The 21,518-nt window shown below is 41.2% G+C and overlaps 1 protein-coding gene across 1 annotated transcript in view; it reads left to right on the top strand.

Annotated features, from left to right (window-relative positions):
• The window catches only part of KLHL32 (kelch like family member 32), a 121,082-nt gene extending 107,650 nt beyond the window's left edge, over positions 1–13,432 (top strand). Inside the window, exons 8-11 of the mRNA XM_005518222.2 lie at positions 5,773–5,831; positions 8,253–8,445; positions 10,613–10,707; positions 12,510–13,432. Coding sequence (XP_005518279.1) covers positions 5,773–5,831; positions 8,253–8,445; positions 10,613–10,707; positions 12,510–12,671 — 509 coding nt within the window. The 3' untranslated portion in view covers positions 12,672–13,432. The remainder of the gene's footprint in view (positions 1–5,772; positions 5,832–8,252; positions 8,446–10,612; positions 10,708–12,509) is intronic.
• The last annotated feature ends 8,086 nt before the right edge of the window (positions 13,433–21,518 follow it).

Genomic DNA, 21,518 nt, shown 5'->3' with positions numbered 1-21,518 from the left:
GAAGGGATATTCCAGATCATGTGGTGTCATGCTCAGCATATAAAGCTGGGGAAGAAGGAAGAAATGAGGGGGTATTCATAGTGCTGATGTTTGACTTCCCAAATCACCATTATGCTTGATGGATCCCTGCTCTCCTGGAGATGGCTGAACACCTGCCTGCTCATAGCGGGCAGTGAATTAATTCCATGTTTTCCTTTGCTTGTGTGTGTGGCTTTTGCTTTAACTGTTAAACTCTCTTTATCTCAACACACAAATTTTCTCAGTTTTACTTTTCCACTTCTCTTCCTCATCCCATGCTGGGGGAGTGAATGAGTGGCTGTGTGAGGCTGAGTTGCTGACTGGGGTTAAACCACAACAAATAAGTTCTCTGTACTGGCATTGCATTGGGCAGATGGTTTGGAAATTTTATAGAAAGGTGATTCTTCCAGGCTCCAGTTAACATCTGATGCCATGACCAATTTCACAAACAAATTGCATGCCACAGTGCTTGAAAAGTGAAGTATTTCAGTGAAAGAAAAACAAAGTACACTAAACACTTTGGAGTTCAACATGACTAACAATCGCTATCTATAAAAGCGGGGAAATATTTTTCCATAAGAGCAAGGACTTGAACTATGCCCATTTCCCAGCATCCTCTGTGGAGTGCACATGCAAATCTGGAGACCTCCTTTTCTATCCACGTTAACCTTCCTCCACTGGTATAGGTCTAGTGCCCCAGGGGACATTGAGGGGCAAGGAACCTCTGCTGGCATTCCAGCTCTGGACCATTCCTGCACCGGCATCTTGGGATAATGACACTTCCCCTTGCCTTAGGTGCTCCAGAGATTAGCACATGAAAAATGTTGTTTAAAACAAAGTGTTACACTGGTGTTTTGCAGAGGCTCAAGTTGTCTGACCTTAAGTGTGTCAGCTAAAATAATATCTTGACATCCACATAGAAAGCCAGCTTGGGGGAAGGGGGTAAACAAGGCATCCCTGTACTGTTGCTTTGTACTTAATATAGGGAGTAAATACTTTTTTTTCAAAATTCAAGATTAATTCTTTTAGTTTTTAAACTGTCGTCTTTTTCCCTAATGGTAGAGATTTTGACTAAGGGAATGATGGTAATAACATATCTTGAATAATTATTTGGAGTTTGCAAGTGATTTGGGATGAAAAGTATGACCTTACTATCAATGCGCTCTCATGAAGTAAATATTTTTTTTATCAGCAAATGTCTATAAAATTATTTTATGAAAAATAGATCTAGAATAATAGGACTTTACAGAATCTATCCAAATTAAGTTTTACAGTGTGGCTGGTACAGATTTACTGGGAATGGGAGGTTAACAAGTGCATAAAAATTGCTTTAGTGGCCCAGTCTTAGTCTGAATATGTTCCATATATGTACAGACTTAATTTTTACTTTATATGAATGAGTGATCTCACACCTCTCAGTCTTTGATGACATTGATTCTCCTTAGATTGAATGTAAACATCCAGCTTTAATGATTTAAACAAAACTGGGGCTTGTGCCCCTCTTGTTTGTGGCTCGATTGGATCTGGTGTCAAAGAGCTGCTGTTGGCCTCTTCCAGGGGATTCCTTGCCTTGGGAGAGCGTGCTCCAGCTCAGCTGTCCTCACTGCACCTGGGCTGGCTGCAGTACAAAGCAGTAGCTTTGCATGTTGAGGAAGGATTATCTTGTGTTTAACACACAGACACCTAAGAGAGGAGAGATTTCTGTTTTAAAAGAGCAGAGCACCTTAGGTTACATGTCGTGGGTTTCTATATATTCCCTGGGCTTGCTAGAAGGAGCAGACATGGGAGCTCTTTGCCAACATGAAGTTTTACACGTCTCCCAGTGAACTCGGATTCCCGCACACAGCCTAGCGCTTGCGGACTGCGGAGAGAGTTGTGATATTTTCTGGGGGATTTGGATTGGATTTGATTTCTCAAGTCATATGGGGGCCTTGCTAGGCCACGTTATAAATGTGGCTCATAAGTTGTCATTTAGGAAAATGTTGAATCTACTGCCTCCTACCCTTCTCCTTTTAGAAGTGTGTCTTGAAGGTGTTTCTCAATGCAGTTTGTGGAGTGTTGGGGGGGACTGTAATAACGCAAAATGTTTATCAAGTGTGGGAAAGTGATGGGCGAGGTGTGTTATGGAATCCTTGAGCAAAATTGCCCCATGTAGAGGGGCACTGTTTCATGAGTTGAGAATTTACAGGTCTTGGAAGGCTTAAAAAGCAACATTTACACCCTACAAGGGAGTTGTTTGTGGCAGTGTAAAAACATTGTGAGCCCATGGGCTGGGTGATGGCCTTTCCATTAGGGTGTGCTCCTGTCTGTAAGAGCAAGAAAGACAGTCTTGTCCTGAGGGTGCTCCTTGCCTCCCAGGAACTGGAGTCCTCAAAGCAAGCTGCAAATGTTAAAGTGGTGTAATCATCACTGTTTATAAAAACAGCAAATGCTGACCAAACTGTAAATTTTCTGTCATTTAACCAGACAGACTTTTTTTTTTCCCCTCTTTTTCTAATTGTTGGGTTACTACCACATTAGCTGTTATTGCTTGACATCAAATTTAATAGCATAGTTTGTATTTTTAGCTACTTTCTCTCGTTATGATGCCTCTCTATCCTCTTCTTTCCTCATAGAAAACAAGACAGAGACGTTTAAGAAACTCTCTCAGAATTACCCCATTGCTTTTCTGAGAAAGTATGTATTTTTAGTACCATTTAAACTCTTTTTCCCCTTCTTTTCTTATTTTTAAGAGGCATATTGCTGCTCTTTCACCCTTTCCCAGCTGTCTGTAGTATTTAAAAAAAAAAATAGTTCAAGAGGACATTGCAGACTTGTTAGATCTGAATTTTGGCAGAAAAATTTAAACTTTTGCTATAGCACTTCAAAGTTAGAAGGAACTAGAGTTTGAAAATTGATGCAGATATAAGATGGCATATTTAATGACAGATGTATCTATAGAAACCTGTTAAGATGCAGATTATCCCCCTGGGGAGGGGAGATCAAAACTGCCAATCTATAAAATATACTTGTTAGGGAGAGGCATGGAATCTATCTCTGCGAGCACTTTGATTGCAGGGGACAGTGTAGCAGCATGTGGCATCATAACCTAAGAGCAGACAAATCAGCTTGATGACTTTCAAAGCCAAGAATACTGCTGGAGGCAAGGGTACTCCAGTCTAGAAGAAATTAAAACATATAGAGACTGTTATTAATTCCAGATCTATTTTTGTGTAGTCAAATCTGTATGCAAATCCTTAGCATCTCATTTTGGCAGATTAATCTAAAAGTGAAGAGCAGTATGTGAAGGGAATGTAATGATAAAACACCAGAGATGAGCAATATTGCAGGGGAAGAGATGTAAGCTGTGTACTTGATGTGAGGGGCCCTTTGTGAAGAGAAGGAAATAATTTTGCTTATTTGCTTATTTTATTACTTTAAACACAGAGGAAACAACACTCTTCTTTCTCTTCTTCCTTCACATCTTTCCCCCCCGATTAAGGTGTCCTTTCAGAATGGAAATGTACCACCCAGCACTTTGTGTTTCAAATATGTCTCCTGTAGTTTAACATTCTGAAGTTATTAATCCAAATAACTCCAATTTTTGATGTCTCATTTTAGACATTGTATTGGGAGTGAAAATAACTGTATGTAAAAAAATCAAATTACAAAACAGATATTAGAAAATATTGTTTTGTCTGTGTGGCTGATGACCACTAGGAATGTGAAGGCTGCACAACAGTGTAGAGACAAGTAACAGATTGTGAGATCAGACACAGGAGCAGTCTTTGCCTTCCAATGCCTGTTCTTGTGTGTGTGCACTTCACATGGGCTGTGATGGGCAGCGTGTGGTGTAGTGTGATGGAAACAGTTTGGAGAGACTACATCTCATCCCAGCTATCTCTTAACCTGTGAGCATCTCTGAGCTGGGAGTTTGGGCTGCTGTCCTTCTGTAGGTGCCCAGTACAGGCTGGTGCTTGCAGGGGCGCACCCAAGTAACAGCATCATTTGTCCTTGCTGCTGCAGTTGAAGAAAAGACCCTAAAAATAGATACATCTGTAGTTTCTGCTATCGATTCCTGACCCCACTCGAGTTTTTTGGAGTAATCAGAGGGTACTTCTTTATCAGCAAGTAGCTCAGCCCAGTAGGAGCAGATCAGCAGGTAAAACCTTGGCACCAAGTTCTCTATATTTACTCCATACCCCTTCACATTTTTTTGCTTTGTACTAGGTTTGTTCTGGTCCTCTGGCTCAAATGTTCCCAGCACTCAGATGGTACAAAGCCAAAAGACCTGTTATTATTTTACACCCTTATGCTGCCATTAGGAACTGGAGCTTGTTTGGTGCACATCTGGAGTAGAGCTTCTGGTTTAACTTGAATGCACACCAGTCCCAGCCTGCAGCCTAAAATGTCTTGGGGGAGGTGGAAGAGTTGCTTCAATATCACAATATGGCTCTGAACCAAAATGCTGCCCTCAGCCTAGCTGGAGGATTCCCCAAAATAAGGATTCCCCAGCACAGAGCTTGGGGATAAAAGGGAAAAAAACAATCTGGCAACTGGGCCATAGCTTAGCCAGGAGGAATGTGAGTCAGTGTGCTGCTGTCCTGGCTGAAGCAGGATATGCCCTCACAGAAAGGGAAGTGTCAACAAAATCAAATGTAATAAGATAAAAATACTTCATCTTATTGCTGTGGTATGTGTGGTACTACTATTGGTCGGTGCCATTAAAACTGTAATATAAATAGTTGGTCTGTCAGTGTGAGTGTCACTGGTGTGTGGCCACTGCCATGCCCTAGTTCTGCCCAGACCTCGTGGCAGGATGAAGGTGAGGTGCAGCTTGCAGGTGTTATTTCTGATTCCATCTTCCCACGGGCCCAGTGTTGTGACAGGGGGGGACTGGGAACTGTGGCAGTGCTTCAGGGACACCATGTCCCCAGAAGTCTTGAGCACATTCAAAAACATGTTTGAAGAAGTTTTCCATGTTCACTTAGTGAAATTTGCCATTTTAAACAAAACAAGACGAGGATGATTGGGCATTAAACGTCTCTTTAATGTGTTGAGGTAAATATCTGGTTTGCAGCATCTACTTGGGTCAGACTCTATTCCAAGCTTTTCTGAGGTGCTTTACACCATGCTTTGCTGATCACTATTGGTATTGGTACCCTATTGGTAGGGAGTCTGGTCACTGTGGAGGAACCACTAAGTTTACCTCTAAATGACAAGGTGTTCTCTCTATAACACAAACTAAGTACAGAATTTCTTTCAAATGTGTAGATAAGCACAGTTGTGCAGGCTTGAACTGGGCTCTCTAATTGGTAGTGTATCCTCTCTGGTAAGGCAGAGCTTCTCTCTGACCTCTTCCTTCTCATTGATGCAAGCCCACTCCTCCTCTTTTAAACCATGCCACACACTGAATGTTCCTTGGAACAGGAATGGGGTTTGTCTTTGTGTCTTGATGAAGGCTGAATGCACAGTTATGTATAAACAGATTAATTTTTAACTCATTTTGGGCCCACAGAATTAGCCCTACAAAGGAAGGGTATGGGGGGTGTTTATTGATGCTGTTCTCTGTTTCTGTATGTTTGACAAATGGGTCAGCTTTTTCCCTTTCCTTTAATCAGATTAAGAAGTGCGGTGGAATGTAAGCAAAAGTGGTGGTATGTAATGTAATTATTATCTGCAAATGAACTCTAGAATTGGTTATTTCTCTGTACCTGATCTTGGTCCTGGCTTTGCTTATATGAAAAATTGTAATCTGTATAAACTCTTTTATAGGAGGAGTAACAAATACTGCACAATATCAAAATAGACTCATGGTCTATGATCCTAAGCAGGTGAGTATCTGTGTTATATATGTTTTGTTTTGCTTCAAAAGATCTCTTGGCAAATATGTAAAAAGATTTTGTAAGGCTAAAAGCACTGACCATTTGAATTAGTGGTGTTTTAAATTCACTTTGTACTGATGTGTGAGTTTAATAGGTAATGGAGACCCTGACATCTTATTATGATTTTAAGCCTGTAGGAATTAGAAACATCTTAGATTAAATACAGAAATGTGCTTTAAATCCCCTGTATTTATCAGTATTTCTTCTGCTTTTTTTTTTGTTTTGTTTTGTTTTGTTTTGTTTTTTTTGTAATCCAGCAGCCCTGGGCAATTTTACTTAAAGTCAGTGCCCCAAAACCGCTCCTTGTCATTGGCATTTCTGTTTTGAATTGCATATATGGGCCTTTTTGTTTCCTGAATACTTTGAGAACTGTACTACCTTGCTGTGACTTACTCTGCTGACTGCAAGGGTGCCTATCATTTCATTACCTAAGCACCTAAAATATCTTTTAGGGATTATTTCATACATTATGTATGTGTTTTGATTAGGTTAGCACGGCTCAGTAACCATTTCAGAGGGTTAGGGCATGGTTGTGCCCTCTTGCTTGTATTAGGAATTAAAAGTCCTAAGCTTGCAATCAGAGTTGCATAGCCTGATTTACACACACGTGGAAGAGTATTGACTTTTCTGATTGTAGGATAGGGGCTTTGATTGCTGTATTTGGAACAAAATTGTGCCAGGAGATACTTCTGTGTGGTTCCCACTGACTTTTTAAAGTATAGCACATAGAGGGTCTGAAGCAGAAAGCAGGAGGTGACACACCTGCCTTGTTCTTTTGGAGGTGCAACTTCATCATTGACTGCAAATGCTGGCTGTCCCAAATCCAAGTAGCAATTACAGGCAGAAATCTTACTTGCTTGTGAGGGGGACACGTATTTGGATACCATTTCTCTATTGTGTACCTTTCACTCGGATTCTTCACTTGCTGGTGTGAAAGTTGCACCCCAGAATAGCGGTGCTGGGGCTGCCTCAGTGTACCGTGCTGACGGCCAGGAACCCGGCCTGGCGCGTGAAGAGTTACAGAGGAATTGTGCGCTTGCATTCTTCAAACGACGTCTGCTTCGTGTTTGTACACACAGGCTCTTTTTAAAAATTCTGCTGGCATATTGTTTACGGTGGGTACTGGAAACCATCACATCTGCTTGCATCTCGCACGGAATCTCAATAGCTCTATCACGGAGCCCCAGCGCCTGCTCCTGCGCGAGGCCTTTGTGGCGAGTCGATAATGCCTGCCATCTGCCACCGAGCACACAGCTACCTGCCAACAAGCCGGCTGGGCTGACCTCTGCTTCCCCACCACTGATTAGTATTCACACACCGGCTTATTAGAAATGACCCTGCCAGGCCCCTCTGTTTCGCTGCCTTTGCAGTGCTTTGAGGCTCACCTGGCAGGCACTGCAGTGGAGGAAGCTAAAGATATAATCAGGGGATGCAGGCAGGCTTTGCAAAGCAGATGGTGTCTATAGTCTGGTGTTAAGAGACTGGACTACTAATGCAAACATTAATGCCTAATAGTCAACTATAACACGTTGAAATGTATAGCTATATATTGTGGAGGTTAAAAGGCAGAAGGCTTAGGGGCTCTGGAGTTGCTGCACCTGTATCACAAAAAGATTCCTCACAGATTTTTAACTTCTTTCACTTAAATAAAACTTATCCATTGCCAGATTGCTTGATTTGGTAGGCATAGCAGGAGCAATTGTTTTCTCAGATATAAAATACTCTGCTTTAATTCCTTGTCTTCCGTGTCTGCCTGCCTCTCCTCTAAACAGGTAAAATTCTTGAATATCGTTAATGAGTAAGAAAAAAATATGCAAAAGGTTATAACTTTGTAAGTTTCCACAAATAAAGGGTTGACATTAAACCAAATGAATCATTTGAGAAGATTCTTTAGGAAATTATTTTTCCTGTTGCTTTATTCCCCAAGGATAAGATCAAATAAGCTTCTGAATAATGAAAGGCAGAAGAATCTCTCTTCTCTCATAACAGAGCTCATTGGTACAGATAATTTTAGCACTGTATACAAAGGAGACATTTAATAGTCTGGTTTAAGGAGAATTTGCTACTGAGTTATAAAGAAAAAAAAAAGACCTTTGAAACCTGATGAGCTAGACAAAAAAAAAATAGAGCAATAAATGCCATTAAATGAATGAACTTCAACGTGAGAACTGTAAATCATGTGTTGAAAGTCCACTATCCTTATTCAGTGTTACAACCAACACATATGTCTAGCGTATGAACAGAACCAGTATATGCACTTGTGATTCCTGACCAGGGGCAAGAAGAAACCAGTACCGTGCTACTGTTCACTGCACTGCCACTATAGGTGTGTCTTTGAGCAGTGCTTAGACAAGCTCTCTCTCTTTCCAGAATAAGTGGTTAAGCCGTAGCCCGATGCTGCAGAGGAGAGTGTATCACTCCATGGCTGCTGTCCAAAGGAAGCTGTACGTGTTAGGTGGGAACGACCTCGACTACAACAACGATCGGATCCTGGTCCGGCACATAGACTCCTACAGCATAGATGCCGACCAGTGGACTCGTTGCAGCTTCAACATGCTGACAGGTGAGCGTTGTACAAAACTCACTACTGCTGAACTGAAACATCTTTTCCCTTTAGATGCCTTTAGTATGTCGAACCCCTTGACTTTGCTACAAATGCTTCCAATCTATCACGGAAGCCAAGAAGACATTTTTCTTTTTTTTTTTTTTTACAGTTCTGGAATTCAGTGGTCTACAAAACCTTTGTTTTAGCAAATTGTACATTAAATTTTGAAGAATGTGCAGATAAATTTCATTTAATTAAGCAGTCAAAATAATTTGTCATAATATTACCAATACTGTTTTTTAATTCACCAAAAGCTTGCCTGTGGTATTGGTTTAGCTCCCTGTGTTGAGTGTACAAGAGACTAATCTTTCTTTACCACGTAACATCATTTTGTAGTGGTTTCTGCTGGCATTATAGGGCAAAGCTTTCACTGAAATATGTTAACTCTTGCTTATTTCTAAACAGTATCTTCTTAATAAATTGTGCAAAAGGACATGTCCTTGTTGGAATTCCATCAAGTCATAAATGAATTGAGCACTTAGTTAACTACAGGACCTGTAAAGTTCTTCTTGACTTATTAGGAAGCACTGTTACAGCTGGAACTTGCAAAGCACTGCAGCTCACTGTCCCTGCCACCCAGTCCACCAAAGTTCACCTTCACCTGATACAATTCCCAGATGTAGTATCCCCTTGAATCCCAGGGAGAGACATAGAATCAGAGAATGATTTGGGTTGGAAGGCACCTTAAAGATCATCTAGTTCCAACCCCCTGCCACGGGCAGAGACACCTCCCACTAGACCCAGGTTGCCCAAAGCCCCATCTAAACTTGAGCACTTCCTGGGATTGGACATCCACAACTTCCCTGGGAAGCCTCACCACCCTCACAGCAAAGACTTTCTTCCTAATAACTAATCTAAACCTTCTCACTTCCAGCTTGAAGCCAATCCCTCTTGTACTGTCACTATATGCCCTTTTAAAAAGTCCCTCTTCAGCTTTCTATAGGCTCTGTGCTGCTAGTGGAAGGCTACAATTAGGTCACACTGAAACATTCTCTTCTTCAGGCTGAAAAGACCCCAATTCTCTCAGCCTTTCATCCTAGGAGAGGTGCTCCATCTTTGTAATCAACTTGGTGGCCTCCTCTGTACTTGCTCCAACAGGTCATTGTCCTTCCTGTAGTGAGGTCCCCGGAGCTGGACACAGCACTCCAGGTGGGGTCTTGCCAGAGTGGAGCAGAGGGGCAGAAATCACTTCCCTGAACCTGCTGGCCATGCTTCCAGACAGGCATGTGACACATTCTTAGTGTACAACAGTAGGCTTGCTTGGTTTCCAAGTCAGGCCATCAGAGTACTTGATGGACACTAGAGAGAGAGGCATAGATTGAAAAGGAATTACACATGGTCAAATAGAGCTAGGTTTTCATGTGTCTTTTGCTTACTACTTAATTACTTTATTATGTGGAGGAACCAACAGCCTTTGAGAAGGATGTCATCTGATTTGCTACTGCAAAACCCTGGGACTGCAGGCACCCTCCTCATTCTGGAGCTGACCCTGTGTCACTAAGTGCTGTGAGGCAGCCTTCCCTCCCCTGCATCCAGGTTCCTTCCAGAGCCAGTGCCTCAAGAAGCTGGCTAAGCCTTTCTTTCTGTCAGTACAACTGGCAGTAAATGTGCCTGGTGAATTGTGTAGTGCAGATTTTTTTAAGACCGTTTCTCCTTCAAAACTTCCAGACTTGTTGGGAGACAGTTGCTATGGGGATGAACTTGTGCAGCAGCTCCTGTGATTTTCACCATACTTGTACCTGGAGGAGGAGCGGGGCTGAACAGGTGTGGGCAGCACGTGAGGGGCACTCGGTGCTCTCAGCCTCTGTGACTGTTTGTTTGTTCATGTCTGATGGAGGCTGAGGGGCAGGTGGGGACCGTGCCTGTCACCTGTGACACACGTGAGGAGGGAGCAGATGGTCTCCTGTACAGCCACATTAATGCTCATCTGGGCAGCACCAGGCAGGGCTCCTGCAGAGAGCAAGGAACCGCCCCCATGCCTCACCTTCACTCCAACGTATTGGGAATTCTGAAACAGTCAAGTTACTGCCAGGAGTGTTTGCATCCCATTACAGAAATCCAGCACTTGGTGTTAAAAGGGTTAATTAAACACTGAAAGTGGTTTCTATTTCCTTCTTTGCTTTAGGTCAAAATGAGTCTGGAGTTGCTGTCCACAATGGTAGAATATATTTAGTTGGTGGCTATTCAATTTGGACAAATGAGCCTTTGGCATGTATCCAGGTGAGCGATTTAGGTTTCTTTTTAAAGTCTTTTCCAGTAATTTTGCAAGTATAAGTTTTGCATAGATTTTATTAAAAAAGGAAAGTACATGTGAAGTGGAGAGATTAAGGATATTTCTTATGCAGCCACTGAACCTGCATAAACAGAGAGGAAATACTGTAGATATTAAAAGTATTTCCAGATGAGCCAGTAGATGCAATTCCTCTAAGATATTCCAGTAAACCAGGCTTGAATTGTCTTTCCTTTGGCAAGGTTTGGATAAAATAATGTGTATATATTCACAGGTTACACAATCAAGTTCAGAATTCAAGGGTTGCAGAAATGGATGATGGGGCTAAGAATTTTCAGCCCATATTGGGATTTTTCTTTTCATTCCAAGTTGTGTTTCTGAAGGACAGCCAGAGTTAATGAGTTGTTCATTGACCAAGTGCAGCCAGCCTGCAACCTGCCCTACTGCTTACTACTTTAAAGCTTCAGTGGAAGTTTTTTGATCCCTGCTCTAGGCAGTAGGTTGTCCAGCAAACTCTTGTGCTCTCCCATCTTTTATAAAAGCAGCTCACCCACAAATCCATGACTTTCAGGTATTTTGGTACAGAAATTAGGAATTCTTATCTTTCTGCATGTCTCTGAGTGAAGTAGTTCTGCATCACTGCCTCTGCTTTGTGACTAGCTGGGCAGTTAAAGACAGAAACTCTTGTTTATACCTCAGTTTCTGCACTTCTGCTGATAAACAACATTTTTATTAGCTTCCAACTTTTTGGATTTTAGAATTTCACCTCCAAACTGTCCCATAAGACAAGAAGTTAGGCATAGCATAAGAAGGGAGCATATCAGGTTGCCAAGCTGCTGGTCTTATATTAAACACTTAGTAGCATGAATTTGTAAAGATTAAGATAATGCAAGATAAATAGTTAAAAACATGTTCTGGTCATTAGTATAATTGTGTTTTAGCAAGTTGTTGGATACCATACCAAAAATTTATTGGAGAAAGTTATTCAGGCTGGCTTGGATATAGCTGACATATAATGCTTAGATGGAGTAATAGCACAATATAGAGGTAGCAGCTGTGCTCCACTGGTGGGCTCATTTATAGTCAACAGGTACTTTGCACTATTGCACCTGGGTTTAAATACGGCTTAGTGACAAGCAGAAATAATCCTGGGATCTTGCTTTCTTAAATGGACATTTGTCCATATCCCCAGACTGGTCGTGAACTGGCAGCCTGCCTGACACAGTCCCCACATAAAAGGGAAAAGAAATATAATGAGTGATTTGGCAGAGCTGTGTGTGCTGTCCCTCCTCAGCTGTTGGCAGTGTGCCTGGCTTTAACCAGCAAAACTAGCCCTTTTATCTTCCAGTAGAGGAAAACGGGGTTGCTCTCTCCTTTGGAAGAAAAATTCCACTTTTTTCAAATACCTTTACTTACTTTAAATCAGTCATTTATTTGACAGTCCCATCTTCTGTAGAGCTTCTGTGCCTCCTAACCTTGGAGCTGACAAACGATTTGTGCTCTGTGCTAACAGGAGCCCTTCTGTGCAGAGTAACCCACTTGTACGGCTGCACATTCTCCTGCTGGGAAGCAGGATCCAGTGTCATTGTTTGCTCCTGAGTGCCTGAGCACTCAGGTTTTGGGCTGGATGATGAAAACAGCAAATGGATCAGCAGATCCATAAATAATCTAAAAATTACCTGAAACTACCTTTCTGCTGGGATTAATAGCAAATACATGAGGTGGGTGCCAGCAAATTTGTTTCAGCTTTCTTCTGTGATCCCAAAAATATTTTGTATGCTTTGCTATGCAGGTGCTGGATGTTAGCAAGGAGGGGAAGGAAGAGGTATTCTATGGGCCTACACTCCCCTTCGCTTCCAATGGAATAGCAGCCTGCTTTCTTCCAGCTCCTTATTTCACATGCCCCAACCTTCAGACTCTGCAAGTGCCTCACCACAGGATCGGCACAATGTGACGCATTCCTTGCGCTTCACAGAATCGAAAGTGGAGGGGGAAAACGTCAAACCCTGTGTACAGAAGGGTTTCTCTGGGTCAGTGAGAAGAATCAATCCACTTGGGCTGCTGCTTTACCATCACACATTTGTCTTAAAGTCGGATCACAGCAGGCAGGCAGGAAGTTACAAAGCCTGTGTGTGGTTTCTCTCCTCGGCCTCAGACGTGGAAGCAGATACGTGAGAGCGTTGTGCATTTCTGCTGGTGACTACTAGCTATGTGTCTTCTTCATTTCCTTATGCAACTTCGTCAGGCATTGTGGATGCTCTCAGTTCTTCCTGGGCTGCTGCTCTTTGGATTCTGCACAGTCAGTTGTTCACCAGTGGCGCTTTCAAAGACAATAAAAAAGCTCTGTTTATGTTGACAAAGATGATACAATACTGTGCTAATTATGCAACTTACTCAATACCTTTGGCAAAAAGAATAACAAATGTGTTGACTTCCAATTCTGAACTCCATCGTTTACAGTTTCTCATTTAATAATACTTCATTTGAAATTTAAATACTTCAAAACAGATTAAAACAAAAATAAGAAACAAACAAGCCCTATAGGATATGAGGAACAGATAAAAATTGTCTCAGCTGAAAGGCAAAGAAAATGAAGCCTCATGGTTAAATTCAAGTCTGAACTGAATGTGTTTGTCTGAGAATCTAAAGATTGTTTGGGATGTCATTTACCAAGGTCTACTACCAAATAAATGTTACCTTCTGTCATATGATCAATTCTTCCCGACAGCTGCAGTCTTTTAATGCTGGAGATCAGCCTCTTTACTGTATAATTAAAATGTGCCATTTACTTAATATTTTTAATATCCAGTTTGCAAGGGGTCATCACATTTACAATTATCAATGAGCAGTCTCATTTTGTCCAACATATGGTCCCACAAATCACTGGTCTCCAGAGGCTAAACAGGTGTAGAACAATGTCAATATTTATTTATTTATTCTTTCAGTTTATATAGTGTGTCTGCATTCCACTCTCCAGGCATATGCCAGCTCACAGCAAATACTCTAACCTGGTATATTTTGACTTTGCTTGGCTACTGCAGCCCCTATCTCTTATCTCTGTGTTTTATTTACATATTGAACAAAAACGTCAATGTTTGTAAATATTAACCAAGCATGTAATTAAATCTTTCTCTATTTCTGATTTGTGGATACTCTGCACTTCTCTGCCTTACCTACCGATCAGCTCCCTGCCACTGTGCTGCCTGAGCAGACCTATCAAATTCCTGCTGATGCTCCTGCTAATGCCATGTGTGGAATAAGCTACAGCAGTAGCCCGTGCCTGCTGGACAGGAACAGGTTTGACTTTGTCCAGTGAGCAGTGCTTTCTAATCAGAACTGTCTTTTAACTTTTAAGGGTGTGATTACAGGGAGGTAACTTTATTATCATTTCTGTCTCCTGCTGGGCAGTGCACTGGTGGAACATCACCTTTCCTTTTCCATACACACTCAGGTTAGAATGTTTTATGGTTGGGTTTTTGGTTGGTTTTTTTTTTTTACTTTTTTTTTCTGCTGAGTCTTCTCACTTTGGTTGTCTCGAGCAGAGCTGCAGCTGCCCAGTCTTTGCCTGGCACACCAATTCAAGTTGCTAACACCATCTCCCTGTGTGCTCCAAGCACACTTATATCTAGGCAGGACTTTTCTCTGTGCTGTGTGGGAGCTGGATAGGCTATACATCAAGACATATTTTAATTTCCTATTTGAATTTGTTTGATCTCCTGAAAATCTGCATGCAAGGGGCAGCTTTCTGAACAGTCCATTTACAGAAATTGTTTTCCTGTGTGGACCGCAGGGTCCAAGTCAAACAAGTATTCAAACTTTGACTTAGGTGTGGCTTTCAGGGAGACAAATAGAGTACATGTCTCATTTTCAAGAGGAGGGAAACTAAAATAATCAAAATGTGTGCAGGGTCTTTGAGTCTTATCCCAGAGCTACCACACCAGGTGAGTGATCCGCTTTTGTTTCAGGGGCAGAACTGACACTTCCTGTTTGTAAAGCCCAGGACACCTCTGGACAATTGTGCAAAGTGTGTTTTCTATGTCAGCTTAGTTTGGAGACTTTTATTCCTAGGTCTCACAGCTTACCACAGCTGTAGCTATGGAATAATTTCTAAACTGCTGCTTCTGGAGAGCAAGGGGAAGGATTAGGATGGATCAGGATGACTGCTGAGCAGTGGGCAGAAAGCAGCAGCAGTGGCCTGGGCTTGAGAAGCGGGGGGGGCAGCTTCCTTAAAGCAGTATGTGCCTCTTGGTTTGAGGTCTGAAAGGCAAGAATGTTATTTATCATGTTTGTTCTGCCCTTTAGACACTTCTACTGCTCTGGCTGTTGTCACCAATTGTCTGCACTGTGAATGGCAGTTTTAAACAGCTGTGCAATTGCATTATATTAGTTAGGGGTACCTCTGCCACAGAGCCTCAGGACAACACATATGGTCCTGTTAGTGTCAGGATCCCACTCTAGCTTTTAATCATCAGGCTCCACTGATTACAGAGGTCTTTCACAGCAACCTCTTAGTCATTTAAGTTTTTGTGTCACATTTTCCTATCTGGGTCTTTCTGCTTTTGTTGCAGGACAGATGGAGGGTGCTTTGTTGCACCTGAAGTCAGAAAATGCTTCATAGCCCTTGCCAGATGAGCAAAACCCAGTTAATTATTGCCAGGTAAGAAAAGGAAACAGTGTGGATGCAAGAGCAGACAGAGAGCACCCTGCTGTGGTTGAGGGGTCTCAGCTGGAAGGAGTGAGGATGGGAGACCAAGGCTGGCTTCATCTGCCACCTGCAGCTGTGCAGGGCTCCTGCAAAGGCTGCCTGGTGAGATGAAGTTTCTGAATCACTCACTCTGCCATCCTTCCATTGAATGTCTCTGGCTTCTAAAGCTACTATAGTTGCAAAATCCTGTGTGCGACCTCCTGATCCACCTGTGATGTTCTAAATTTTGTACCATTTTGGGCAGACATGCAACTCTGAACCCAGCCTTCATCCCTACCCAGCCTACTGGCTTTGGTACATACCTCTGACACACAGATTAGCTCAGTTTTTCCACACAGCCTTTAAGCTGTCCAGAACAAGAATATTATTTCCATGCTTGCTGGTTCTGTTGCCAGTCTGATCACCACAGTGTGAGAGCAGATGCCAACACAAGTCATTTATCCAGCTGGGAGTGCACAAGGTAAGGGGACAAACTGCAACCAGTGAGAACTCACTACTGCTTCAGGAAACAGGTTTTCCTGCCAGTGAATAATGCAGCAGTCACTGACTGTCCCATCTGGAGGAGAGTGCAGTTCTGTGCCCTGAACTCTTTAAGATTCACACATTAAGGCTATTTATATCTGCAGCTAAGACTTTTGGGCCACAAGGTCTTGAAGAGTTGTACTGAAGAGTTGTTCTCTGATCTTTTTCAGGTCACTCCCATAAAGAATATTCTATCCTTTATATTGCTTTAATTAAATACATAAACTTATAAACTTTACCTTTGAGTCCTAAAATGTGTTACCAACTTTTAGCTATAAATAACCATGAGTGAATAAGCTGCTTTCTGCTTTTAATCTGTAAAATGCCCAATTTTCACAAGCAGAAGCAGTACCAACAGCCTCTTCTGCCACTTTAGTGTCTCTTGAGCATTTCACACCCAAGTGCTGATTAAAGAAACACGTTATGAGCCAGTGTGCAGCAGTTCTGCTTCTGTACAGCAATGTTTTTGTAATCCTTCGACTTCTAGTTGTGGCTTATGATTTTCTTCTTAGTTTAGCAGCTTTTGAGCCAAGTTCCTGGCTCACAGAAGAGCTGAAACTTCTGTAACTCTTTTTCATCTAAATTTTGCCTTCCCCAGTTACCCTCCCCCAAACCTGTACAGACATTTAGTACATCAGTTGCAGAATCGTGGAGAAACAGATAATTGAATATTCACACATGCAGAAACAACCCAGGCAGAATGTGGAACAATGTGGAAACAAGTGCGAAAAGAGGCGGCATCTGTTTATTGAAAATTAAAATGTAGAATAAATTAAGAGGGCAAGGTTAAGACACTTCATCTGCAGGCAGAGTTTGTAGGGGAGGAAGACTGCGGAAGTTTAGCACAGACTGTGTATAAAGGACTTACGCAGTTCAATTTTTTGCAAAATGATGGCGTTTTTTCCCCCCAAGGACATGTTATAAAGGGATAAAGTGTCCACATAAAGAATGGTTTTCCAATAGAGATGATTATATATAGCAGTTTCACAGTAATGCCACAATTAAAATGCTTAAAATGTTAATGTTGCAGTGCTTCAAGTATTGAAGAACAGAGTAGGTATTTTTAGCAATATCCTCAATTCATGTAAGCAAATGCTGTGCTAATTTTTCCACCAGTGCCTATGCAGGTCATGCTGGGCCTTTCTAAAAGAAATAATGAATTTAGCAAACCTGCATTTTTAATGCCTGTTTTGGTGTCATTCTGCAAGAAGGGTAGAGCCAAGACAGTGTTTGATGGACTGACAAACACAGTGAATTTGGTTGTAATGTGGAATTACTTTGCTGAAATTTCCAAAGGGCTGTAAAGATACCACATCTACAAAGAGAGGATCTGAGCTTTTACATTTTTTTTTGTTGTTGTGCACATACATTTACACTTTGTACATTAAGCTTGCAAAAGGTTTACCACTTCAAAGTTGCTCAAGTAGACAAAAGCCATATCCTAGTCATTCATCATAAAACAAGCTTAATTATGCTAGGACATATTGACACTGCATCAGATTTTTCATCTTCAACATAATTTTATAACCATTGCTAACAGATGGGCTGATTACACTGAATTTGAGCTTTAAGTAATAGTTAAAAATTCTAAAATATGATTAAACTGGAAATACCCATTGCATACATATTTTTCAAAAAGCTTCTGAAAGAAGGAAAACCAGAGTGCAGTAAAAGCTTTTTTTTTTTCCTGAGGGAACTATATTGCGTTTAGAGTTATCGAAATTCCTTAGATGACCAAGCAGTTTATGCTGTTGGCTTCTGTTCAGTTACAACAGATAAGCCAGAACCTTTTCCTTTCCATAGGTCTGCTGCTCTAATCCAGCGTAAAAGGTATTAATTGCTCTATTTCAGAACCTCTTTTTTATCAAAACATATACCCCCCCGCCCCCTTTTTTTTCATTGAAAATGAAAGCAAATAGTAATTTAAATTAATTTGTTTCTGCTTTTTAATAACAATAACAAATTAAAATTCTTATGAAACAGAAGGACAGCTTTGTGGGACTAATGGAAGTCACATATGAATTCTGAACAGAAGGTATTTTTTTCATGTTATCTTGTTTAGGTTACTAAAGGAAAGATAAAGCCAGACTTCCCTCTGCCTGCCATTGTTCATCATGTGCTGGACATGTGTTTCATATCACAAGGATGATAATGGGTCAGAGGTGACTGGTATCCTGAATTCTGGAAGATTAAATACTGTCTATTTAGATTTCAATTCTATATATTGCAGAAAAGAAAGGGTGCTTAGTAAATATACACACATAGCCCTCTTATATCCTGGAACAGTCCTCTGGCCAAGGAGATCAGTGTGGAAAATTCTGTCAAGGCTTATGATGGCTCTATTTCAGACAGATCTCCCATTACCAGTATTAGCATTTCCAAACAAAAGGACACTCTGGTCACAAACTGGGCACCTGCCTTAAGGCAAGAAAGCATACTGAAATTAAAAGTTTTAACAAAACTCCACTGATAAACAGTGATTCTATACTTATGAGTAATTAATTGTCTTCTAGTTTTAGCTGAGGTGGAGTTAATGTTCTTCACAGTGGCCAAAAGGGGGCTGTGTTTTGGATTTGTGCTGAACACAGGGTGGATAATATAAAGATTTTTTTGTTATTGCTGAACAGGGCTTACACAGAGCCAAGGCCTTTTCTGCTTGTACTGCCACACTGTAGAGAGGACTAGGGGCACTTGGGAGGATGGGGCTGGGGTAGGTGACCCCAACTGACCAAAGGGACATTCCAGACCATGTGGTGATATTATGGTCAGTACATAAGGCAGGGGGGGACATTTGGAGTGATAGCATTCATCTTCCCATGTTACATGCTCTACTGTTACATGTGACAGGGCCCTACTGTCCTGGAGAGGGCTGAATGCCTGCCTGCCCTGGGGAAGCTGTGAATTCATTCCTTGCTTTGCTTTATTTGCATGCCATTCCCATTTACAGCTTTTGCCTTCCCCATTAAACTGTCTGTCTCAACCAAGGTGTTTCTTTTTACCCTTTCAATTCTCTCCCTGCTTCCAATGGTGGGGGAGCAGCTGTATGGGGCTTGGCTGCTGGCTTGGATTAAACCATCACAATATTCAAAATAGTTTAATTTCACCAACTTTTCATTCTATAGACGGATTTGAATGATGACATTTCTCTGAATTAGGTACTCTAGCTACAATCTTATTTTCAGGATCTTTTCACCATCAGTTGTGGAATTTACAGCTGCAGAAATGTCTGTCCATGCAAGCAGTGGTATTTTTAAATGATGTACTGGGAGACACCCTTGCTATCATATAAGTAAAATGATGCCCTAGTGCTACAAACATGCAGGCCAAAGAGCCTACAAACGCTGAAATCAGGCAGTCATTTTATGATGATGCTTCACACCAAAACTGTGGCAGCACAAAGCTGTCTGGAGTGGTTAGCACAGACACCGCGCCTGCAGTGTGGCTGTGGCACAACAGGTCAGGCTTGTACCAGCTCAGACCAGCGCAGTCTAATGCTGTCATGCACGCAACACTGTTCTGCCTTTCAGCCCTTTGCCAATACTGAATATCTCTGTGAGGCCCATGGTGAGCTCTGCCTTCTGCAGCAGTCTCTGTGTGCAGGCAGCAGCTGAGAAGAGGCTGACGAGAGCACCCAGGTAGGACTGGCAGCAATGCTGTTGCTTGAAGCCTTGGAGAGAATGAGCTGGGGAAAAGGAGCAGAACTGCAGCAATGTGCACCTGTCAAAATGCCAGTAGTAAGATGGACTGTTCTTGGCAGGTAGTATTTGAATATCTAAGCAAATACATCAACAACATCTGTAAATCAGAGAATGGTTTGAGTTGGAAGGATCCTTTAAAGGTCACATAGTCCAACACCCATACACTGAGTAGCAATCTTCAACTCAATGAGGTTGCCTACCACCTCTCTAAAAAACCTGTCCCAGTGTTTCACCACTCTCATAATAAAAAAAATCTTTATACCTCTAGTCTGAATCTACCTTTTTTTACTTTTAAATCAAACTGTTCAATGTAAAATAAGATAGAAAGGTTTAATTTAAATGTTTACTGTCTTAAGCAACCTTTATAAAGACAACATCTAATAAGACATACTATATATATAGATAGATATTTAGCTTTTAGATTTTACCTATATTTTAATTAAAATCAGCATTTTTCCTCCTAACTGGTTTTGGGCTGCTGTTTTGGTGTATGTGTGGTAGGTCAGCATAAACTAGCACTCTGCAAGTCTTCCTCTCATTAATATTATTGGAACTACCAGTCACATCTGCAAATGTCCATACCAAATAAACAGACCAAATCAGATCACCCATTTGGCAGTGGCTGATGACTATGATGCAAAATGCCATTGTGTTTGCATTAACTTTGTGACAAAGAAGAATGATAATTTCCGAACTGTTTAAATTAGTTTCTCATGCGCCAGGAGCTGCTATGTATTTACATAAAGTCCTGTTGCTTTTTCAGAAACTTCCAACCACTACAGATAGTATTAAATATGTCTTCAATAACCTACTAAACACATCATTAAGTGCTTTGTTGTAATATCTGTTCTATCCTTTAAAATCAGTTTTTACTTTTAGGGAGTAATACTACAGTCAGACATCTGTTCTGGGATGTGTGGTAGGACTCAAATTTCGAAGGTATCTCAGTTAATTTCTCTTGGAGAGGGGTGTTTTTTATTTTTTTAAAAAAGCTTTTCAGAAAGAGAATTCTCCTGGGATGAATAAAACCCCCAGGTATATAAGCTTATGAGAAGCCACAATGCAAGTTCAATAAGTCACTTTCATAGTGAAAAGAACCTCCGTGTTCTGCACAATTAAGTAGCCTAAAGAGGCTTTTAGTTACTGCATTATCTGAAATACCGATAGCAGATTTAGGCAAGAAGATTATCTAGTTCAACTTGACAAGATGACTGTAACTAAAGGGAAGCTGCTCTGAACAAGATTTTAGGGATTTTTGCGGAGCTATTAGACATAAAAATATTTTTTTCTTCATGTTAACAATGTAAAATTAAAATGTGAATAACTTTAAACGTAAGAACCTGCTCACTGATGTTGCCATTAATGGCAAACCCACTCCAAAGTCCAGTAAGTAGTTTCAGAAATTTTCAGAAAGCTTCAGATTATTGAGCGAAGTGAAAAGTGTGGATACCACAGCCATTAATGAAAGTTTCCTGAGCACTTTAGGAAAAAAATGGAGGAAAAGTTACAGAGCTAGATCCACCCTGGAAAGACAAGATATTGGAAGCAAAAAGCAAAATATCTGAAAGATCCAACTTTCCCAGCAAACAAGAGTAATTACTAGCCTATCATGAAATGATATTTTAATTAGAAGTTTGTCTTCTCTTCTTTTTCCCTCCCACCTTTCACACCTAGTCTAAATGGATAATTAATAATGTCATGACTAATTAGAAGACCATTGGGACCCCCAGAAATTATAGTTCAGTTTTAAGAACATAACACTCAAAAGGAAGGGAACAGGAAATCTGAACCTGCCTTTTCTTATATTACTCGCAAAGAAAACAGAGAGGTTTCAAAATGGAATATGAAATACTGAAATGTTTTAATACAGGTGGAA

This window comes from Pseudopodoces humilis, chromosome 3 (genome assembly GCF_049639895.1).
Source record: "Pseudopodoces humilis isolate 2021_Gansu_Grassland_sample_001 chromosome 3, ASM4963989v1, whole genome shotgun sequence".
NCBI classification, from domain to species: Eukaryota; Metazoa; Chordata; class Aves; order Passeriformes; family Paridae; genus Pseudopodoces; species Pseudopodoces humilis.
Note: the sequence above shows the minus strand (reverse complement) of the source record. Positions and strands in the feature narration are given on the sequence as shown.